This window comes from Strix aluco, chromosome 3 (genome assembly GCF_031877795.1).
Source record: "Strix aluco isolate bStrAlu1 chromosome 3, bStrAlu1.hap1, whole genome shotgun sequence".
Taxonomy (NCBI): domain Eukaryota; kingdom Metazoa; phylum Chordata; class Aves; order Strigiformes; family Strigidae; genus Strix; species Strix aluco.
This window is the reverse complement of record NC_133933.1, coordinates 77,657,237-77,680,668: the sequence shown is the minus strand read 5'-3', so window position 1 is coordinate 77,680,668 and position 23,432 is coordinate 77,657,237. Positions and strand designations below refer to the sequence as shown.

General features: G+C 41.0%; 1 protein-coding gene across 2 annotated transcripts in view; it reads left to right on the top strand.

Moving 5' to 3' along the window:
- Window positions 1-23,432, top strand: part of NT5DC1 (5'-nucleotidase domain containing 1) — a 169,332-nt gene that overhangs the window by 131,504 nt on the left and 14,396 nt on the right. For both annotated transcript variants that reach the window (XM_074819292.1, XM_074819291.1), the window contains 2 exons: window positions 16,855-16,973; window positions 17,822-17,980. In XM_074819292.1, coding sequence (XP_074675393.1) covers window positions 16,855-16,973; window positions 17,822-17,980 — 278 coding nt within the window. The remainder of the gene's footprint in view (window positions 1-16,854; window positions 16,974-17,821; window positions 17,981-23,432) is intronic.

Below are 23,432 nucleotides of genomic sequence, written 5' to 3'. Positions count from 1 at the left end.
TAGAGACAAGGAACTGAAACACCAAGAGATTGACCAATTTACCCATAATCGTATCTGTGGCAGATCTGTGTATTTAACTAAGATTTCTGATGTCCTAATCCAGCAGCAGTGAAGAACTGTAAACTATGTTTGCATAAGGACTCCATGAAAGTCTTGACTGTGAAATCCTTTTAACTCTTTCCAAAGATTTATCATAATGCGGAAATTAAGATAACGTAATTGCAATTAATTCTGCTGGATTTACTTTTTATGGTTCAGTGATATATCCTTTATAAGTTTAAGGAGATGGACCTCCTAACTTGATGTGTTCTACACTGAAATTATTCAAATTATACAATAATTATTTCAAATTAAAGAAAGCCATAAGCTAGAGTAGTTGTTTGTTTTGGAAGACAGTTCTGTAGCAACGAATTCTTGAAATTGGTTATTGGTTATCAAGTCATGTTTATGTTTCATTTTAATGGAAGGAACTTTCTTCATAGAGAAACATGTCAAATGCTTCTTAATATGGTGAATTATTTTAAGTTTTCCAAGCCTGTGTATCTAGTAGTAGTCTATCAGAGAACCTATTTCTGTGAAATAGGTTGCAAAATCTGCAGGTCATGATGATGCTTTAAATGTGGTTGCCAAAGAGGTGACATCAGGAATTAAAAGTAACATTTGTTTTAACAACAATATTTAGTAACTGTATAAACTGCAGATAAAGAGAGTTAACTGTAATAGCTATATATAATTCCATTTAAACACATAGACCATGTGATAGGGAGGTTGTTAAAAGTTAGGAAATGCTCAATCATAGTTTTGTGACCACCTTCTGGTGTTGCTATTTTCTTTTATTTCAGGAAATTAGCAGAGAATGGAACTGTGATACAGTCTGATCTGGATTGTACCTGCAGTACCAGAGAAAGAAGGCACGAAAGCTCCCACAGTTAGGAAGCCCGATTCATCCAAAAACTGCAGCTTGTTTTTACAGCAGAATGAGCTGCTAAGAGCCTTTCAACCCCATCCTCTCTCTGTAGTGAGTCCCCACAGAACTTGAATTGCCATATCCTAGTCTGTGTTTTCAAAGCCAAAATACCTAAATGACCAGTTTGTGTTCCAGGCAAATCTGTGTTCAGCAAACAGACTTCTCTGGCTTAAGGGAATTCTCTTCCAACACATTAAAAGATTATTAAGAGGAGATGATTTTTTCCTCCATAGTCCCTAAGAAAACACAGCCAAATGCTATGCAAGATTTAGAAGCAAAGCGGTCAGCACTCAACTTAGATCACATTTATAGTTTATACTCTAACAATGTGTGATGCTGAAAAAGACTTGGGATTTAAGCAAGATTTCTCACTGATGTGAAGACCCAATTCTGTGTGGAAGACAAAAGTAAATGCACATCTACACAAGCAAGACTTGCAACATTAATTCTCATTGCAGCATTAGTAGGACCCTTTCTGAAATAATACCTTCAGTTCTCATGTTCCTTCAGTTCTCTTCCATAAAGATGCTGAAAGTTCAAAAGTGTTGGCTAAGCAACTGTGTCTGAGGGACATGTAAGCTCACTTAATTTAATTTATTGAAGAGAACATTAAGATGTAGTCTTAATGTTGAAGTAGTTTGTGGCTCCTTTACGTTGGATGCATGGAAGCTCAGACTAGTATAATATAATACTTGAAGAATGTCTAGCAATTATTTATACAGATAACTCAATATCCAGAATTTTAGACTAGAAGGGGTTTTTAATATTGCTTCTGGTTATATGAAATATTTCTTTTCACCTTCATTCTATTTCCCAGCACACCTAAGAGTGTCCACCCATGACTAGGGGAAAGAGCTAAATTGGAAGTATCAAAAGACTGAAAGGAACACTAGGGAAACAAACTATGCGCAAGTCAGCAGCTGTTTTGACATAAAGAGAATGCATGTTTCCTCTTGATCTGTCTTGTGCATTTTTAATATAAGATGATCAAACAAATACATTTTATTTCATCCACGGAATAAAAAAGGTCTCCCTGGAAAGTTTATTATCTCATGCAGATTATTACCAGGCTCTGCTGCTGTTTACTAGTAGGATGTTACACCCTTGATAGCTTAGTTCAAAACCTGGCTTCTCTTCTTGCCAAACCTGTATCAGAGAGATGGACAGTTTTCAGATGCTATCTTTTGCCATTTAGTTGCAAGCCTCTCCCTTAAGCAAGAATTAACTTACAACTACATTGTAAGGGTGATGCCATATGTCAGAAGTCACAGAGGTCCATCTTGAAATAAATAAATAACTACCAGGAATGGATATAGAAACAACAGGGTATAGAAACTCCTCTGGCTACCTATCATTTGGTATTCCTCAGCCGAGTCCCATTGTAAGCGATGAAGAGCTAGCCAGCACGGTCAGTGGAGGGCTGTACAACTGCCCAAACAGCAGAGCCTACTCTCTGCTCTACAGAATACGTTGGCCCCATTGACCCAGTGCTGCAGCCTGCAGTGGCTGTGCTTCATATCATAGACCCTTTACATTATATTTCTGCATCTGGAGCTGAATCCCAACCATGATGCACTCGCCTATTCATAGGCCTCCAGTGCTAACCAAGAACCCCAGGGAATCCAAACACAGGTCTTACAGAAATGGCACAGGACCTATGGAAGACCCATGCCTTCCCAATTTGGACTAATATGCTGGAGGACCTTAGGGCATCTCAGATGTGTCTAGGCACCAGTATATTAGCAACTGAATAGGCTACCTGCTGGTTAGAAATCTGTGATCTGTGCACGTCTACTCCTGTGCCTACAGCAGCCAAGGTCTGGCTGCCTGCAGGATGGATCAATACAAGTTCATAAACTTTACCACTCCACTATGATTCGGTGCAAACCTGTGTGAATTAGGTTGGTGGACTTTTAGTTTAAATTTCGCATTATAGTTCCTACACAGCTGTCACACAGAATTTCTGGAAGAAAGATTACCTGTGTCACGAGGGGACTTATCAGTATGACTTTGCAGAGAAAAATCATTCTTTGGCATAGATGATGTATGTGTAAGCAATAAGTGATAGCATTTGGGGTTTTTTATTTATCTTTGTTCTCCGTGTAATTGTTTTCTTCTCTAGGATTCAAAAATAAGTAGATCATTAGACAGAGAACCTCATAAGGAGTTACCTTGTGATTTGATTTTTTATTTAATTGGGAAATTGGAATTGAGGTACTTTGTAGTAGAGCAAAAACAAAGGATTGTGTATGGTACATTCCTGGCAGAATGAGGGCTGGCAACCATTGCAGAAAGCTTCCCTTCAGCATAGTTTCCATGAATCTGTATGTGCTGGTTTTCATTAAGAAGCTTTAGAGTTCTCTTGTGTGTTCTTCCAAAATGTCAAGCTTTTATTAAGGTTAGTCTGCAGAATTGTTTTTCACAGAAAGCACATGTTGATTTTTGTACTGCAGGCATCAGATCTGCTATTGGAAGCAAGTAGTGAAAGGAGCTGGTTAGGAAGCCCTAGAAATGAGCTGGGAACATGAGGAGGAACCATGACCAAAGCCTGGGCTGAGGTCTGGTTCACTTTGATATGACACTGAATCTCTGCCTCAGTTTCCCAGTTTCTAAAGACCGAGGCTTACCTAAAGTTTATGAAGCACCCAGGAGAACTGCAAAGCTATTAGTGGCTGAGGAGAGCTGAAACAAATAGCAGGTGTGGATTTATTGCGCATGGGGGAAATCTTAGGTGGCTAGATAATTACCTGGTTCCACAGCAGCTCTGCCTCTCCTACCCAACAAAAGTCAGAGAACACAAAACTGGACATTTCTTGGATGGCAAGCGATCGTGGGACACTGCATTGTTTAGATGAGTAGCAAGTCCTCTGCAGCTGATGTTCAGAAGAGAATTACTTCTTGCAAGCTAAAAGCTCACAAAAAGGTAAAAGTCATGTGCTGCCTTCTTCCTTGCTCTCTTTGTTCTTCAGTTTTTCTTTATTATTCATATAGGACTCCAGATGTCTTAAACTTCAATATGTATGTTGTATGTTTTTCTAGGTAGAGTTAGTGACCCCAGGACTTTTTCTCTTCATTAGTAAACACGTTCATTTTAACCTGATTCTTATCTGCTGTGAAACCACTTTATATATTATTACTGTCCACAGATCCCAGGTGTCTCTGTGATACTGCCAGATTTAGGCTGAGCCTTCCAAGATGATTATTTTTTCTGGAATAATAGTAGTGAGAGATTTTATCTGTGAAATTCCTGCATATGGATATCTGGCACAATGCTTTTGGTTCTGAGAAAAAAGGTAAAGCGCGTTTTCATGTAGACACTAAGTGGTTTTGCAAACCATGCAAAGTCCACCGATAAGGAACTGGAAAACACTATAGGAAGTGTCATGGGGATAATTTCTCTTTTACTTCTTCAAAAAACTCATTACTACAAACCTTTCATGTTTGTCCTCCCATCAAAGAGTAACTAAGCTTACTTTGCCAGAAAGGAATAGTTTCCATTTTTCCTTGCCATCTCCAGGCCGGTTACATTGTTCTGAGATTTACAGTGACTGTTTCACACATAAGAACTTTTCCTCTTTGTTAGAACATTAATTTCCTAACATTTTTTATTTTGTTTGTTAAATCTGAAGTCCTGCTATAGCTCAGCAGATCTAATTCAATAGGGTTTCTTGTTATTTTTCATTGTGGTGTTCCCTGACATGCCTGACCCTGTAGCAGACCTTAAAAAGCATCTGAAATCTCTGCCAGTTGTTCTAACCCCGTCATGTTCTTTGTCCCTTCTTTGAATTCATCCATGACTGTGGTCCACAGGGCCATGAAGTTGTCCCAAGACCTCACAACTGAACTTGCTGTCACCTCTCTGCCTTCTGTCACACACACACGCCTTGTTACTTCCCTTCTGCTCCCCATCTGCCACAGGTTGTAATGCTCAGCAGGGAGCTCGGTGCGTACACCCTACATAGACAGGAACTGCAAAGGGGCAGGAGAGGCACAGAGCAGTGGAAAGAAGGTGAAAAGATTTCTTAGCTTCTGTGGCCCCCAGGAGAAGTTTTCCCGCTGTCCCTTATCTCTGCATTCATGGCCTGAACAACATCATAGAGCAGTTATTTCTTCTTTTATGTAGAGTCTACATAAATGCAGTTCTACCTCTGTCATCTTAATCTCACTTTGCCCCCTAAGCCGCTTAAATGGCTATTGTTGCCACTGTGCAAAAATACTTCAGGAACCATAATATATTTACACTCGTAGGACTTTTGCATTAGAATCAGGGGGAAGGCCAACAGGGCAGATGTTGTAGTAGGAGTCTACTATAGGCCACCCAGCCAGGACAGAGAGGTGGATGAAATATTCTGTAGGCATTTAGGAGAAATCTCACGATCGCTTGCCATTGTTCTTGTGGGAGACTTTAACTTCCCAGACATCTGCTGGAAATACAACACAGCAGAGTGGGACCAGTCCCAGAGATTCCTGGAATGTGTGGGAGATAACTTCCTGATGCAACTGGTGAGTGAACCGACCAGAGAAGGTGCCCTGCTGGATCTCCTCTTTGTGAACAGAGAAGGACTGGTGGATGATGTGGAGGTCAGAGGACGACTAGGGCACAGCAATCATGAAATAATACAGTTCTCTATTCTTAGAGAGGCCAGGAGAGGACTAAGCAGAACTGACATCCTGGACTTCCAAAGGGCTGACTGTCTTGTTTAGGCACCTGCTTGACAGGATCCCTTGGGAGATGGTCTTGAAGGGTATAGGGGTCCAAGAAGGCTGGGCACTCTTTAAGAAGGAAGTGTTAATGGCTCAGGAACAGGCGGTCCCCAGGTGCTGTAAGAGAAGCCGGCGACAGAGAAGACCACCCTGGCTGAACAGGGAGCTTTGGCTGGAACTCAGGGAGAACAGGAAGGTTTACAGCCTTTGGAAGAAGGGGCTAGCCACTCACAGTGATTATAAAGATGCTGTGAGGCTATGCAGGGTGGAAATCAGGAGGTCTAAAGCCCAGCTGGAAATTAATCTGGCTTCAGCAATCAAGGACAACAAGAAATGTTTCTATAAGTATGTCAGTAGCAAAAGAAAGACCAGGGAGAGCCTCCATCCCCTGCTAGATGCAGGAGGAAACATGGTAACAAGTGATGATGAGAAGGCTGAGGTGCTTAATGCCTTCTTTGCCTCAGTCTTTAATAACAAGACTAGTTGTACTGAGGGAATCCAGCCTCCTCAGCCAGAAGACAGAGACTGGGAGAACAACTCCCCCGCAATCCAGGAGGAGACAGTCAGTGACCTGCTGCATCACATAGACACACACAAGTCGATGGGACTGGATGGGATACACCCGAGGGTGCTGAAGGAACTGGCTGGGGTGCTCGCCAAACTGCTTTCCATCATTTACCAGCAGTCCTGGCTGACCGGGGAGGTCCCGACAGATTGGAAGCTGGCCAATGTGACGCCCATATATAAGAAGGGTCGGAAGGATGATCCGGGAAATTACGGGCCTGTCAGCTTCACTTCGGTGCCCGGGAAGCTGATGGAGCAGCTCATCCTGAGTACCATCATACAGCACATGCGGGACAACCAGATGATCAGGCCCAGTCAGCATGGGTTTATGAAAGGCAGGTCCTGCTTGACAAACCTGATCTCCTTCTACGACAGGGCGACCTGCTTATTGGATGAGGGAAAGGCTGTGGATGTTGTTTACCTTGACTTCAGTAAGGCCTTTGACACCGTTTCCCACAGCATTCTCCTGGCAAAACTGGCTGCTCAAGGCTTGGATGATCGCACGCTTTGCTGGGTAAAAAACTGGCTGGATGGCCGGGCCCCAAGAGTTGTGGTGAACGGAGTTAAATCCAGTTGGAGGCCGGTCACGAGTGGTGTCCCCCAGGGCTCGGTTTTGGGGCCACTCCTGTTTAACATCTTTATTGATGATCTAGACGAGGGGATCGAGTGCACCCTCCGTAAGTTTGCAGATGACACCAAGTTGGGTGGGAGTGTTGATCTGCTCGAGGGTAGGGAGGCTCTGCAGAGAGATCTGGACAGGCTGGAGCGATGGGCTAAGGCCACATGTATAAGCTTCAATAAGGCCAAATGCCAGGTGCTGCACTTGGGCCACAACAACCCCCAGCAGCGCTACAGGCTTGGGGAGGAGTGGCTGGAGAGCTGCCAGTCAGAGAGGGACCTGGGGGTGTTGATTGACAGCCGGCTGAACATGAGCCAGCAGTGTGCCCAGGTGGCCAAGAAGGCCAATGGCATCCTGGCTTGCATCAGAAATAGCGTGGCCAGCAGGGACAGGGAAGTGATCTTACCCCTGTACTCGGCACTGGTGAGGCCGCACCTCGATGACTGTGTTCAGTTTTGGGCCCCTCACTACAAAAAGGACATTGAATTACTCGAGCGTGTCCAGAGAAGGGCAATGAAGCTGGTGAAGGGTCTGGAGCACAGGTCGTATGAGGAGCGGCTGAGGGAACTGGGGTTGTTTAGTCTGGAGGAGTCTGAGGGGAGATCTCATCGCCCTCTACAGCTACCTGAAAGGAGGTTGCAGAGAGCTGGGGATGAGTCTCTTTAACCAAGTAGTGAGTGATAGGACAAGAGGTAATGGCCTCAAGTTGCGCCAGGGAAGGTTTAGACTGGTTATTAGGCAGCATTTCTTTACAGAACGGGTTGTTGGAATGGGCTGCCCAGGGCAGTGGTGGAGTCCCCATCCCTGGAGGTGTTTAAGAGTCGGGTTGACATAGCACTGAGGGATATGGTGTAGTTGGGAACTGTCAGTGCTAGGTTAACGGTTGGACTAGATGATCTTCAAGGTCCTTTCCAACCTAGATGATTCTGTGATTCTGTGACTTCTGCTATGTGGGAGCTTTTAATGCTTCTATTTACACGTGAAGCACCTGAGGTCAGGTAGGAAATCTGTGGCAGAACTGATGACTCTCTGTCCCAAAAGCCAGACCAAACCATGGGTGCAGCAGCCTCCCCACATGCAGCTGACCATGATTCCCCAAATACCAGCTGCATTAGGATGCTTTTTCCCTGCTGCGCCCCCAAGAACGAGCATCCTTCCCAAAGACATCCTCAGGCAACAGCTTCCCCACACCTCTTGGCAAGGCGCATGCTCAAGAAGCCAGCTGCATCTTGGCCATCCTGCTCCCCAGCTGGCCCACACTCCAGCACACCCATGGTCTGGGGAGGTTTCCTAGTTTACGTACTCCTTGTTTAGCTGTAACTTGGCGTAATGCCACCTAATTACTCATCAGCACAACTCCAAACAAGTTTCTTTCTCCAGCATTTTCTGGTAAAGGCTTTCTGTGGTGGACCCTAATGTGCACATTGCTTGTGACAAGGGCACTGCACAACCCCAAGTCTTTTAAGTTTTGGGGTTTTTTTAATCTAGAAGGGCTAGTAATTATATCAAATACAGTAGAGAATATAGTAAAGGCATCTAGGGGTCCTCCTTATTGCAATAATATTTCAAAGTCCCCATTGGGATTCTTTGATGATGCATGAACAGGGATATGTCTCCAAGGGGAGATTCCCTGAAGCTAAAATCAGTGTTAGGCCCCCAACTGTCTTTTGGTGCTTCTTGAACATTTTCTTAAGCAAAGGGAAACAAAATACAAGGCAGAATGTATCAGGGAAAAAAAGTCTATTTGCTACTGAACATGACCACCCACTATGATTGTTTTGATATTTTACTCTTTTCTGTTATATTTGATATTCTGTCATATCTATGATTTTAAACCATTAGTAGCAGTTTCTATACTTTCTAATAGAAAATGGTCCTTAACTATTTAATGTCATCATATTCTGATTATAATTAAAGATGTTTTTATGTTATTACTTGAAGTGGTAATAACCTATAAAAATACTCACAATTTAGTACATATATGAAGCAATGCTAAGGTAGTCTCTTCCCTGACATCCATATTCAAATGGTTTTAATATCAGTATGATTTTTATGCATGTAATGTAATGCTTCTCTTCTACCATGTGATAAAAAGAACTTAGGTCAACAGGAGCAAGAACGCCTCTCTCAGTAGTCTCAGTTGTTAGCTTTTATTTTCATGAAAAACTGATTATTGTAAGGCATCCAGTTTTATTCAGAAATATTGGGAATGAGCGTACTTCACAACTTCTAAATAGCAGGATACCTGTCAAGCACTGAGAGAATAAACTATTTTCAAGTTCTCTTTTTTTTTTTCTTTTTTTTACAAATTTCCCCTTTTCAGACAGAAAAAAACATGTCTGGGTTTTTAACCTCCACACAGCAGGGAAATGCCCGGGCTCCAGTGGCCAGGGCCCTGCACCCTCCAGAAGCTCTCACCGCCACTTGCTGACCTTGCCAGGCTCAGCAGCAGCACTGTGCTAAGGAAACTCTTGTGGGTTGGGGTGGGCTGCTTCTTTTTTAATTACTGAGTCAGGGGAACAGTCTGAGAAAGGTTTTAATAACCGCTATCTGCAGCTATGGAATTCTTGTACAGTAATTAACAGAGGGCTGGGTGGATTTTATTTTTTTGATTCCCAAATTTCATCTTTTACCTGTGGAATTTTGAATCTTTAGTCTTTAAAGGTTGATGTGAAACTGCCCCCTTCAGAGGCAGCTGACCAATATTTGGACAGCTGGAACTTCAGACAGAACTAATTAATAAAATTAAAGTAGCGATTTTAGATAGTGTAATAAGTTAGGAAAAAAGAATGAAGCTTTCTTATAAATCATAACTCAACTTGGCTGTATAAATAGCTTTCATATAAAAGTTAATGAAAATGTCTATTGTGTATTCCAGGTGAATGAGTATGTGCAATAATTATGCATGCTCATGTCTACTTTGCAATTATTATGCCCTTTGAAATAACATATTTTAGGGAACTGAAGACATTAAAAACAAAGGCCCTTTGCAGCAGTGTCCATATATTGCTTTGTGGAGATATGTTTGTTCAGAATCAAATGGTCTGTTTTAGTTTATGTAATTTATTTTACACCTGAAGTATTAAGATGTAGGGGGAAAAAATTCTTAGTCTTTCTGTAACTGAGGATTAAAGAACTTTTGTTCTTTTTTTTTTTGTTCTTTTATTTAATGACTGAGGCCAAAGTAAATGAATGGCAGGAAGCTTTTCCCCACCACACTGCAGTGTCAATTTTCAGTGTGAAAGAGTATGGTCCAAGAGCAAATTCCAATGTGCCTTATTTCAGTAGGCATTGCTAGAGAGGCTTAGAGGAGAGGGTTAGAATAAGATGAGAGATTACAGTCTGCACAGTGCAAAGAAGATGTTTTGTGTGTCTCAGTTTCATTTTAATTATGAAAATTAATGGAGACATTTTTCTGAAGTGATAGCTCAGGTCAGAACTGACTGGTGGCCCTCATCTTCTGTGCTTCCCTCCATCTTCTGTTTCCATCCACTCTTCAAATTTTTGTATGGCAGTGAAGCACACCCTAGTAAGAAAAGTTACAAACAGTTGCTTGAACTGAACTGCATATTCCTGAACTGATTATGTTTTGGGTTTTTTTTCTCAATTACCTTACCTCTCCTAGCTTACTTCAATTTGAAATGCTTTCTGGAAAAGCCTGTCTCTCTCCATAATTATATACGGATATGAAGGATGACTATGATATGGATAGGATTATTTGGGGACATTTGTCTGGGTATTGGAAGTTCCTCATTTATGAGACTCTGGAGTCTTCTTACAAAACTAATGAGGTCCACAATAAAATTATTATGGGGAGATAATTTATTTCTTCTTTTGCCATTTTGTACCACTCCAAAGATCCCAATTAAAAAAACAACGCACACTTACAAAGTATGTGCAAGGAAGAAATTAAATTCAGTATTTATGTCCCTCTTACCCTTCCAAAATAGAAGTTCTTTGAGTTATAAATACAATTAAACAAAATTACTGGAAAAGCTTCACTAAATCTGTGTGTATACTACATTTAAAAAAGAACTTGCAGATGAATCATTTTCCAAGAAAAGTGATTTTCCTTTTCTAAGGAAGAGTCCTTCCTTGTACTTCATCATATCAGTGTTTTAAATAGAAACACTTTGTTCATTAGCCAGACTGTTATGGGGAAGGTATAAAGTCAATGCTTTGACAGGTTTGAAAACAAATTACTAAATCTGTAGTGAGCTGTTCTTTTCAGTTCCTGTAACACAGTAATCAAAGCTTCCTAAAGAAACTTACTTTCTGACTTCTCTGAAGGAAATACTGGTTTTCTTACAAACAAGTAAAACTTCGATCTTGTCTCTAGATAGCCTGTTGCTTGGCAAAATTAAGCAGTAAAGCAGATTGTAATAAAAACTGAAAAGGTTTTAGTAAAACTAAAAATGTAAATTTTTTTTTAATTTTGTTTTATTTTATTTCTCTTCTCTAAGGAGTCTGTAGTTCTTATATGCCCAGGGCAATTTGAAAATACACTATCTTCTACGCTTGTCTTATCAGGCCTTATAAACAAGTGAAAGAACAGAAGTCCATTGTGAGAAAATAAATTGTTAGTAATTGGATAAGTAGCACTTATGAATTATTATGAAATAGTTTATTTTTTCACAGGATGGCATCGGTACTTTTCTCTCAGCTTTATCTATGATGTTCTTTTGGAGTATTGCCGGCTTTTAGTAGTACTGTTATTTAGTCCTCCATATGAATGAGCACATAGATGTTGGGACTGCTAAACATAAGAAAGATATATCACTGCCTATCAAAAATTAAAAATCATGTTCCAGTTTTCAAAACTGAATTTTTACTTTGATTAGTTCAGCCTTTGTCTCACCAACCATAAGCCACCCCAAAAAAGTCAGAATGATGCAAGGGCAGGAAGGGGAGCTGATCTTCAGGTTTTTTCTGAAAAAAATCAGAATGGACAGCCAAAAATGGAGACGGCCAAAATCATTAGTCACTTTGGGAAGCCTTAACCTTTCATTTCAGCCCATCATGCTAAGGGAATAATTTGTTCCTTATCACTTCCCTGCAGTCATCCAGTCAGACAGGAGCCTGGCAAGCGCTGGTGCACGTGCCGGGCAGATGGATTTCACAGCTGCTTCCAGGGCACAGAAGTCACTCAGGGATGGCAGAACACACGGTAATATTTGCATGAATCCTGGAAACCACCCAGCAAAGGTGGCTGATCTATAAAAAGGAATTTGTGCTACCCTACAGAAGGGTGCCCATAGGGTATGAAGTTTTACCCCCAGCAAGCTTTTAAGTACTTGCTTTCTTCATGGAGAGTATGCCCACAGGGGAACTCTAGAGCTTATGTCATCCCGTCTCATTACCTTTACAACTGGAAGAAGCCACCAGAAGGATTTTACTTATTCAGGTCCCTTTGTCTCGACTGTAAAATGATGTGCTTTCCTGCCTCAAGTCCCCTTCTAGAAAAGAGTTTGTTTTCTTAAGTGAGCTCAAAATGCCATCTACAATCAGACTGTGTTTGCAGGCTGGGCTGGAACATACCCCGGCTTTTATATTAATGTCCTCAGGGCCTGAAATGACATTATTTCAAATTGCAGAGAGGCATATCAGTATGATAGTAGTGGATCATATAACATATTTGTTTTACAGTAGCCCCTTGAGGCAGTAACCAGGGCTTCGGCGTGCTAAACTCATGGGCCCATCCACACCAAGCACCTGCATGCAGGGAGAGCCTGCAGGAGCTACCCATGGGTCAGAAGAAGCGGGAGCAGGTACAGGCACAAGCAGTGACAGTGTCACCACATGTTTTTATTCTATTGCCCAGTTCAAAGGAACAAAAAATACCAACAATTCTAATAGACAGTCTAACTAGATTTGTATGGAAACGAGTAATAGGCTATCAGGAGAAAGATGGGAAGACAGAAGGGGATGGTGGGGAGCTGTACACATACCTCAGTTACACCTAGCACATCGTCAGCTGTCATGGCCTCCGGGCACTTGGAGTTCCTTTCTTACACCCATCTCTGGTCTCTGCACAGTCAAGTAGGTACAAGATGTCTTCATGGTGAGTCACTGGTGGGTCCTCGCCCCAGCATGTAACCAACACTCACCATAGGGCACCCAACCAGAGGAGCAGTGCAGAGTGGTGGCCTCAGGGGTGGTGAGCTGATGAAAATTAACCTCGGTGTAGGTGTGGCTGAGTATAGGTGAATAAATGTTGAAGCGTAAATTTGCCCTCACCTCTTAGCTTCTCTCTTAACCTTGGGCTTCCCAAATGAGACCCCTTTCCCAAGGGCTGGAGTTTCACAGTGTAAACACCAGCCAGGTTAAAGATAGAGCTCCAGGTTCAGACCCTGGGCTGAACGTGCAGCATGGACACAACCTCAGCACCGCATGTGTTCAGGTTTCCATCTCAGTGGGTATAACTCATAAACAGATAGCAAAGAAGACGGCAGTAAGCAAGCATGTGCAGAGTCTTTCCCAAGGAGCGATTCTGTGCCAAAGTAAATTACCATCAGTTGTCATTTAAATTAATATAAGCTTCACTGATTGCTTTTTGCATATTCATTCAGAATGAAACCAGATGTTCCTCAGCCCACGTTATAAACCTGCAACTCACTTTTAAGGGCAGGCAAGAAAATTCTCACAAGAAAAAGGATATTGAGTCTTGTTAGTGAAATGGTTTAGCTGAAAAAACGTGTCTGCTAGTGGTGATGGGAGTACGGTTCTGAATCAGAAAACATTTCCCAAGGTGTTAGACACAGCAATATGCAAATTACCATTCCAGCGATATTAATATTGCCCCAGCATGAGTCAAGCTTCTGTTGTTTTTAAAAAGGAAGAGTAACTTCCCCTCAGGAAAATTGCTTTGAATTACTGTTAAGGTTTGGGTGAGTGTTTTAGTAGAACAATTTTCTGGGTTTAATTATTTTAACTTTACTTGCTTGCTACCTTTACATTTCTTGTTGTGGCATGTTTTCAGTCTACAGCCAGGAATCCAAGTTGCAGTGATATATTAGACTTCAGAAGGAAGCAAGTTGCTCTATCTAAATCATCTGAGAAATTCTTTTGGGTTTTCCAGGCTGTTTGGAATTGTCAGGACATCTTCTTTTCCTCCCAGCTTGTAAGACCTGAAGCATTAGCATCCCCGCCTATATATATATGTTGCTTCCTGCTGAAGGAATATTTATAGCATTTCTGACCTTTGAATGAACTTTTATGAATCAATAGCAGCAAGTGGAAGGAAGGTCAGTGGCAGTTTTCTTCTTGTTTGAGTGTAGCCAGTGTTACGCTTGGAATATCTAAAATATATTAGGAACTATCATAATCACATTTATGCAGCATTTTTGCAGGAAATTTGCAGATTTCTTCAGTGCTGTCGTGTAGCTGCTATCAGGATACATTACACTGCCAGAGCCAATGGTATCATTAATGAGTTTTTAAGTTGTTGTGTATCAAGTTTTACATGGCAGAACTACTACAAGAGGTCTTAACAGCAAGAGCTGAAGAATAGTTTTCTTGACTGTATTTTATCACACGGAAAGTGTAAGTGGCTTAGAAACCCTTTTTGTTAATGACTTACTGCAGCTGAAACAGCATTAATTTCCTCCCACTTCAGATTACAGAAATAGAATTGACACAGTCACCCCTAATGTGTGAGCACAAGCAACCATATGAGATGGTTCGAGACAAGGTTTGCCAGTTCAGAGTCATTATCCCTATGACCCTACAACTCAAATATTACAAAGGACCTTTCTTAATTCCTCGGATTTCTAAAGGTACTTCCAAAATCAAGGTGTTCCCATAAGTAGACATCTCAAAGCTGTTTGCTGCCTCCAAGCAGAGGAGGAAAACAGGCTTCAAAATTTCCCTTCATTTCACTGTCTAAAAGTGAAGTTCCTAACTTAATTAAATCCTTTCCTTCTCCAGAGCTGGCACCTCTAGAAAGTGCTTCTTGCACTCTCTTTTGCCTACTGAGGGAGCCTGGCCAACTAGTTCAGATTGTAACTGTAAATTAGAAACCTAAAATCCGGATGCATCAAGTTAAGTGAGATGAATCCCACTGCTAGGGGTGACAGTAATAGATCTCACAGAGCGAAAGATCTTCTACCTTGTAATTAGAGTGAATTTTTTCAGTCAGGACTGCCCCTCATGCCTTTCCATAGAGGTAGCAAAGCAGGGTCTTGCTCTTTGCTGGAGCCTTCTGTTGCTGCTCTAATATGTAGGGCTTCTATTCACAAATGCAATGTTATTCTGAAAATATCTCTCATAATAGCTCCATTTTTCTCCAGTATGTTCCTGATTCACTGAATGTAGAGACAATGATAGCTATACAAACCTTCACAAACTTCAAAAAACTTTTGATAGCAGCTGAAAAGAGTTGTTTGTTGTTTTCATAAGTTTCTTTTTCTATGTCCATATTGTTTGAAGATTGTGTCTACTTGTTCAGCCAGCCTTATAAATATGTCTAAGAATACAGGGAAAATGAAACAAATTTGCTGAAGTTTGACAACTTCTGTTTGATCAAAAGTTGTTTGGTCAAAAGTATTTTAAAAGTCAGGAAATTAAGATTTTTTTTTATGGATGCTATCATACTTATTATTATTATAGTTAGGTTTCTGGAGAAGAACAAAGGAAAAGACATTTCCACACAAGTTCTACATGAATTGTTAGTGTCAACTTTGAATTTCCTTGTTTTTTCCTAGTTTATAAAACACCCTTAATATAGAATAGTTTTGTCTGAGAATAAATCCTATTCAAATTCTTAGATTCATAATATTAAAGAATTATTTCCTGCCTCTCTCCACATACCTATTTCCCTCCTTTTGCTTCTTTTTTTATTTCTTTCAAGGACAAATGTACTGTGCCATGTACATCTTCAGTGCTCTTAAACATAAAACTGTCTTGTCATTTCACGCTTCTCCAAAATTTTCATTCCAGCTTTTAGCAGTCTCAAACCAAATTAAGTTTGCTCTGTCTTAGTCTTCTTCCTAACCCATTTTAAGTACTTCAAAAAATTCCATAAAGCAGGAAACTGAAGTCCTGATGTTACATCTAAGTCAGATCAAAGTACTGTGTTGGCTTCTAATCCCTCTGTCTCTAGCATAAAAAGTAAGACATGTTTGACTGAGACTGAATAACAAAATCACCCTTTTGTTTAACCACTTCAATAGACAGAGATATTAATATTTCAGATGAAATTCTAGTTTATCAGTTCACTAAGGCTAGTATTTTGGCTCCAGCAAGGAGCTAAAAGGAGTTTATCTGGCAATAGCACATGGATCTGAATGGACACCAGGACAGATCCAGCTGCTTTGGGATCAGCTAGAAAGGAAGCCTATGGCACAGTTGGGTGATGACTGGGGAGTTTCAGCTTCTACTGATTTTTCCGGTTCACTGAGAGCTGCCAGTGTGGATATATGCCAGTGTGGATTACAGCACAGCAGCAATATTGTCCGCTCATCATTTCTCCAAAAGTGGATGATAACTGGAACTTCTCATTGCTTGTGCTGATCTAAGGCTGGCAAATGCCTGTAAGAGCTACCTCTGTCTGTTTTATTGTATTTATGTCAGTGTTTAAAAGCAGTAGGTAATTTGTGGGGAAAGGTACATGCTGTCTCTTACAGTGTGTGTTATCTCATGGTTTCACCTTAGATCTGTAGCAACTCCTCCATCAGTCTGGTCCACGTGGTTTCCTGTCTTCACTGCGGCAGTGTTTGGGAGGCAAACTCTATGACTTTTTGATTCCTCAGCTCTTCTGTAGCCCTTGCAGATGAGGCTCAGCTGCTTCTTTTCTCACAAATGTCTGCCTACCTCCAGCTACTGAACACCTTGACTGAACCCACAGTCAGTACCAGGACTTCAGCCAGACACTGGAGCTGGTTTAATGTCAAAATAGACCACGATCTCCAGGCTGTGCACAGGCAGCTTCTCACATGTCTCATGAATGCAGGAGCATGGGCTGCTCTCGCTAACAGTGGTTGATTTTGCTTGGTGATTTCAGAGAATGATGAGGAGCAGGAGGCTCTGCTATCACTGGACAAGCCCGGCTGGTATTCCCAAGGTAATGCTATCCAGCTTTATGAACTACTGAAGAAGATGACTGGCAAGTTGGATCCCAAGGTATGTTACAAGTGAGAGTAAATCTTCCTGAAAATACCCTGTTTCAGCCAAAAATTCACCAGACAAGCTTTCATTAAAGTTATTGATGTGATCGATCACAAATTTTTGTTCTGGTTACACTTGCTGTTGTCTAACAGACTGCAGTCCAGAACTGGAAGTAGCATATTAGTCTTCTTATCGGTAGAATATATCAACTTTCTAGATGTTTTATTCTGCGTGCACAGTCGTGCATTTCAGCAGCTTTGGGGAGAATCAGATTGTAATCAGGAGATAAACAATCTCCCTGAAGAAACACATCAGATAGATTAAAAGGTGGCATCAGTGAAAACTATGATCATGTTATTTTAGTTACAGGTCTGGATGGGTGAAAATGCCACTGAAGACGGTGAGACCACATTTTCCCTAGTGGGTAAACTACCCTCTGGGCACAGAAGAGATTCTGAGTCACTGAGAGATGCTCCATGTTCTCCCTTGTTTCCAAAGTTGTCCAAAATCCATTCCCATTGTTTACTGTATTTTCTTGGTAGCCACTGCTTCCTGACAGGCTGTTTCTGTCAGTGAAAAATCTCGGTGGTGTCCTCTGAGCTGGTCCCAGCCAGGCATCCCCATCCAGTGCCCCTGAAAGGTGAGAGCAAGGAGGCTGTCCAGGGCCAGCCTTTTCCTTACGGAGCTGGTTGAAGATAAAACCCCAAACTGTGACATTAATAAGATCTGTGTGTGTCATGACCAACTAAATACAGAATAATTTTTATTAGGTTGTTTTAAAGCTCTTTCTCTCTCTGTGAAATACAGTTTGCTTGTGTTTTCCTCATATACAATGAACTTTTAATTTGCTGCTTCCCTTGTAGGTTGTTTATTTTGGTGACAGCATGCACTCAGATATTTTCCCAGCTCGTCACTATAGCAACTGGGAAACTGTCTTCATCTTAGAGGAGCTTCTAGGGGACAAAGTTACAGTGCCTGCAGAGACTGAATCTGAGCCCTTGGAGAAGAAAGGAAAATATGAGGTAAGGTTTCCTTGCAGATGTTTCCTGGAACAGAAGAAAGTAAGTTACAAAAAAGCCTCGTGCCACCTGCACTGAGAATGAGCCGGCTTATCTTACCAGGCTGCTGGCAGCGTCAGCATCCCTCGCAGACATAACCTCCTTGTCACCATTCTGTCCCAGCTCGGCATTGCATGGGTGACACAGCCTCTACCCAAAGCTAAATCACAGATCTTGGAAAAAGAGCTGTATGCGCTTTACCTTAACAAAAAAGCATAGTCTTCTCAGTAACAAGAACCTGCCCTCCATCCTACAAGGAGAAATTTCATGGCCGCTTATCACAAGTCCAGCACCTGAACTCTGCTGAGTTCATGACGTTTCCCTGCATGTCGTGGGCAACTGTAAACACAGAGGAATTTTTATTAGGCTGTTTTAAAGCTCTCTTTCTCTCTTTGTGAAATACAGTTTGCTTGTGCTTTACGTATATACAAAGAACTTTTAATTTGCTGCTTCCCTCTTAGGTTGTTTATTTTGGTGACAGCTGCGCTCAGATAAGAGAGACTGCTTCAAAATCTGGTCCAATGCGACTACTGATAGTTACCTCAGATAAATAATGTGATTTTCAGATTGATCACAGCGGGGAAGCAGGGCCTTAGCACTATTGCCACTCTTTAATTCTCCCACAGAAGGTGGAAGGTTATTATGGTTTACCCTTTTTCTCCACTGCTGAAGAACAAAGTAGATAGGGAACAGTGCTCAGATAGCTGATGCGGCAGTGTTGTACCTCCAGCGTGTCCTATGTAGGAACTACAGTGCAGCTTCACTCTCCATTTGGAGTGTTTCTTCTTTTCTTATGTTCCTAAATAAATAGGTCATTTTCTTCTAATTGCAGAGAGATAGATATGCTTTTTGCACTTTGCTTTGTAAAGCACTTTTTTTCTCTTTTTAAATAATTAGTCTTTGTGATTAAAAAGTTAACTTACTGATATGAAGATTTTTGTAGCGTGCTTTTATGCTAGAGATGTTCTTAATCTGACTAAGAAGTGTTTTAAAAGCCCCTGGTTTTTATGGAGAAAAGGCTATCTTCAGTGGGACTAAAACAATATAGATGTGACATCTATTTCTCCACTTTTTTTAATAGATGTATCTAATATTTTCCCCCACTATCCCAATTTCTAAACTAAGGTCAGACAAGGACATTTCAGTTACTGAAATAAGGAAATATAATCATTAGTGTTTAGGCTTTTAACTGTGTTGTAGAAAAACTAAAATGAAGACAAACAAACTGAAGTCTCCTATCAAGAAAAATGTGTTTCTCACTAAGAAAGGAGGGTAAAAAAGGAAGGGTGAGTAGTAGTGCTATATAGGTTAATCTAATTTGATTTAATTAATTAATGCTATAAAAATAACTTACTCTCCTCCATAAATTTGTCCACTCTCTGAGTGGGGACTCTGCTGCATTGCTGCATAGAACTTACTTCTCTGTAAGGTTTGGGGTTTTTTTATTCATCCATAGTTTCTTAAGCATGTTCAATATATGCTTTTGAAGCATGCATATGTAAACAGACATGTTTCTTTTCCTGGAAGTACAAAGAAAGAGTTACTGAGTTATGTATTTCTAAGCCCTTGATGATGATTTGGTTTTCTCTTGTTGCAATACCTCTGGTCAGTTGCTCACAAGATCCATCTTCTCTATGGCTGCAGTTACCAAATAGGAAATTGAGACTTTTAGACAGATGTTTGACATTTCACTAATGCTATAGTATTCCTGATAAGAGATTGCAGTATCTCGGGGAGACACCACCCCTGCCACACACAACCCCTGTTCAGTTTACATCCGCTACCAGTGACAGCAAGCAAGCAAGGGAGAAATGAATTGCGTTGATTAAAGGAATCTGAACCAGGGGGGCCGTGGCAGGTCAGTGGTGTTATTTCATTACCACGCTGCTCACTGGAGTCTGAACAACAGGTCACATCCATATCTCTGCAGTTGACTGGACAGCACTAACTTAACAGGACTAGTTCAAAGGGACTCCCTTTACAAGCCTATGAAAATTTTATTTTCATTCCCCTAATCAACTTCTCCCATTAACCCTTTGGTTAAAAGGGGAGAAAAGCCAAATCAAAGGACTGTACAAAGTCTGGTGTTTCTGGAAAATTAGGCACTAACAAATTAGATTTAGCCTTATTCATCAGCCTTCTCATTCATTGACGATAAAAAAATACACTAGTATTGCAGATTTTCCATGCCATGTTGGGTGTGCAGAGAGGGACTGAATATTTAATACAAGATGCAATCCTCCCTTCTATCAGTCTGTACAAAATATTATTAAAGAAATAAAGTATTGCTTCTAATTTGCCATTGCATCTTTCAGAAAGAAAGTACAAAAGACTGTTTTCAGTTGTTTGACTGGTGTTTCATCAGTAACAGGGAGAGGGGAAGAAAACAACCTCCTCGCACACAAACTGGGAGGCTAGTAATCTCCATTTTCATTAGCAGTTTTTGTCTTTTCCCTTCAATTAAATGCATGATATAAGCCAGATACACATAACTGTGAAATTATGATAACATCTGCAGTTCTTTCAAGTCCATGAGTCATAACCAAATGAGCAAGAGAATAGCAAACTAAAAACTATTCATGCAATTACTCAGCTCCTAAGTGAATTGCAGCATGCAGGGGAAAAAAAATACCAAGCATTGTGTTGAAAAGAGATTCCCCCCAGATTTGGGGGTTTGTTTGCTTGGCTGGAGGCTTTGTTTTTGCCTTCTGTTCTTTAAATGTGTGATCAACTCCATCAATGAAAACTCGAAGAAAAGCTGGAATTCGTCCCAGGATTTCGAGGGAAATGATTACAGAGGAGCTAGTCAGTGTGTAAAAATCTTGGGCTATAGGAATGAATGGAGAAGAAATCAAAGGAGTTATTGGCAGATATAGATGATATTTTTTGCAGTTAGAAGGAAAAACTAATTTTTACAGTATTACCTAGTGGCTTGTTGGTTGCGATAGTCAGGGCCCTTACCCCCCTGCATTTCCTAACTCCCTCAGCATGACCTTAGACAAGGACTAATTATTCTGTGCGTTTTGTCTCTGTTTGTCTCTTTACTCCTGTTTAACACAAATCTAACAGTATTTTCAGGAGCAACCTGATGGGCTGCTCACAACATTTAACTGTCAAATTAAAGCCACACCCTTAAAGCAATATCCTGAAGTGAAATTCTTTTTATTTTAAAGGAAGTCTGCTTATAGTGATCCATGTTGAAGTTTAGCTATAATGATCACGGGTGAAATGTTTCATATTTGCACGTGACTTGTGGGGGGCAGGTTCTGTGCAAAAGTTAGACGAGTAGCAGGTTTGCACACCCAGCATGGCTGTGTTATTCAGGGACATCTGGCTGTAACCAGCACAGCTGTGCTGGCAGAAACACCTCAAATACTTGCTGTTATGCTGGCAAAACTGTATTTTGAGCATCGTTTTTTCTGGCACTAAGAGTTCTTGGTGGTGTTACTACCTTGGCACAAAGCATGCAGCCATCAGTACCATCCATTATACTCAATGCAGGATACAGGATACAGTACGCAATAAAATAATCCTAGTGTCCCACGCTTGGTATAAAGATGATGGCATAGAGGGCAAATCCCATCTAAAAATACTAATATACTGCATGTACAATGTTTTTCAGCTTGATTTTTCGCTCCTGTCTCCTTTACGTCCTTCTTTCTTTCATCTCTTTACCCAACATAGAAAAACTTTAGAGCCCAGCTCCCTGCCTATTTCAATTTTAAATAGGTCATTTGTAAGCTGACAAATCAGTGTCACCCAAGGGTCCTAGTAAGAGATTCTGTCTGCTCTGTTAACAGGCTCTATTTGTCTACAGTTAATAAAGCAAAGGTTACAGTAAGTATTCCAGGTGGTTTAACGTAGTTGAAAGCCTTGGGACTTGGAGAACATTCATAACATCATTATTTGTCTGAAGCCTAGATTTAGTCTTTGAGGGTTTGTACCCTTAACTGACACAATCAACATCCAACCTGCTACTGTCTGACCAATATACCTGAGAGCAAAACCATACACTTGGGAGTTTTGCATACAAAAGAAGGATTGCTCAGCACTTTCCAGGACCTCCTGTCCTGCTTCAAGAGCAAACCCCATGTCTGGGGACTACAGGAGAGGCTGGTGCACATTCCAGAGCTCCTCAGCCCCACCGCTGAACATGTGTCTCCAGGCATGTGAGGAGTAGCAATGTCACCAGGGGACTTTTGCCTCATTTCACAGATGCATAGACTTCATGGTATGTGACCTCTCCTTCACTGCAGGCTACATATGCTGCAGGTGAGATACGGACACCATGTAGGCAGCAGTTAGGGATGGCAGAGGGAGTGGTGTCAGATGCTTCCAAAGGATGTGGGCAGTTTTTACAGCTCTTTTCAGACTTGAGATCAAGATTTATTGTCGCTACCAAACCACTCTTGCCATGTGGAAATAAGCCAGTAGCAAAATGAAGAGAGTTCTTTACCAGATGACTTGAAGACAACTCTCATGTCTAACTGGCTTTGATTTTATTAAGGGCTTAGGCTGTAAATCCAAAATGTAACTCCCTCGTCCTTAACAAGGAAAAAATTCTCACTAAGAATCAGACCTCTGAAAAAATCAATTCATTTCCTCAGATTTCAATTTTAATTGCCTATTGAACCAATCATACATGTTAAAAGCAGAAGTCTCAAATTTTTTCTCTCATCAATAGGCCCTGTCTTGTGCAAATGCTTGTGTGGGCCAGTACTGGGGTTACACATTAATCACCTGAACAGCTGGAATGGCCATAAAGAGTTTTCTGCATGTGTCATCCAGCTGACAAATGGATTTTAATTCAGCATAGCATCTACACTTAATTATAACTGATGTAAAGCCCTGGGATTTGCATGGAAAGGTAAGATTTGAGGGAAAAAAAAAAAAAGTAAGGTGCCATCCCTGTGAGGCAAAAAAAAACCAACACAAAAGAGCCCAGCTCTTAAGTGAACTACTGGTTTTGAAACAAAAGATACGGGGTTTTTTCCCAACCTACTAACATCAGAAGACAGAAACCAATATCTATGTTTGTCCAAATCAATACTTCCTCCCCACCCTCAGCTATGCTCAGAGAAAAAAACTGTTATGCAGAATCACAAAAATAATGGTTCTGTGTTTACTGACATGGTCTGTTTGGCTGGATCAACATCTTTCTTGTGATCAAAAACCACGGACCTCTGTCATAAACACAATTTATTCCAGCAGATTCTTAAAACTATTAAGAAAGGGGTTAAATGGAAAATAAAGTACAAAAGTTCACAAATCTGGAGGCACATACTAGGATATCTGTTCTTCTATGCTTTGCTCATCTGAAAAGATACTTCGCACACAAATGACTTTAACAGATTTTCTATAGTGTCGTTCACAGTTTTGTTTTTCACTTTTTCGTCTTTCTGTAGAGGCCTCCTGG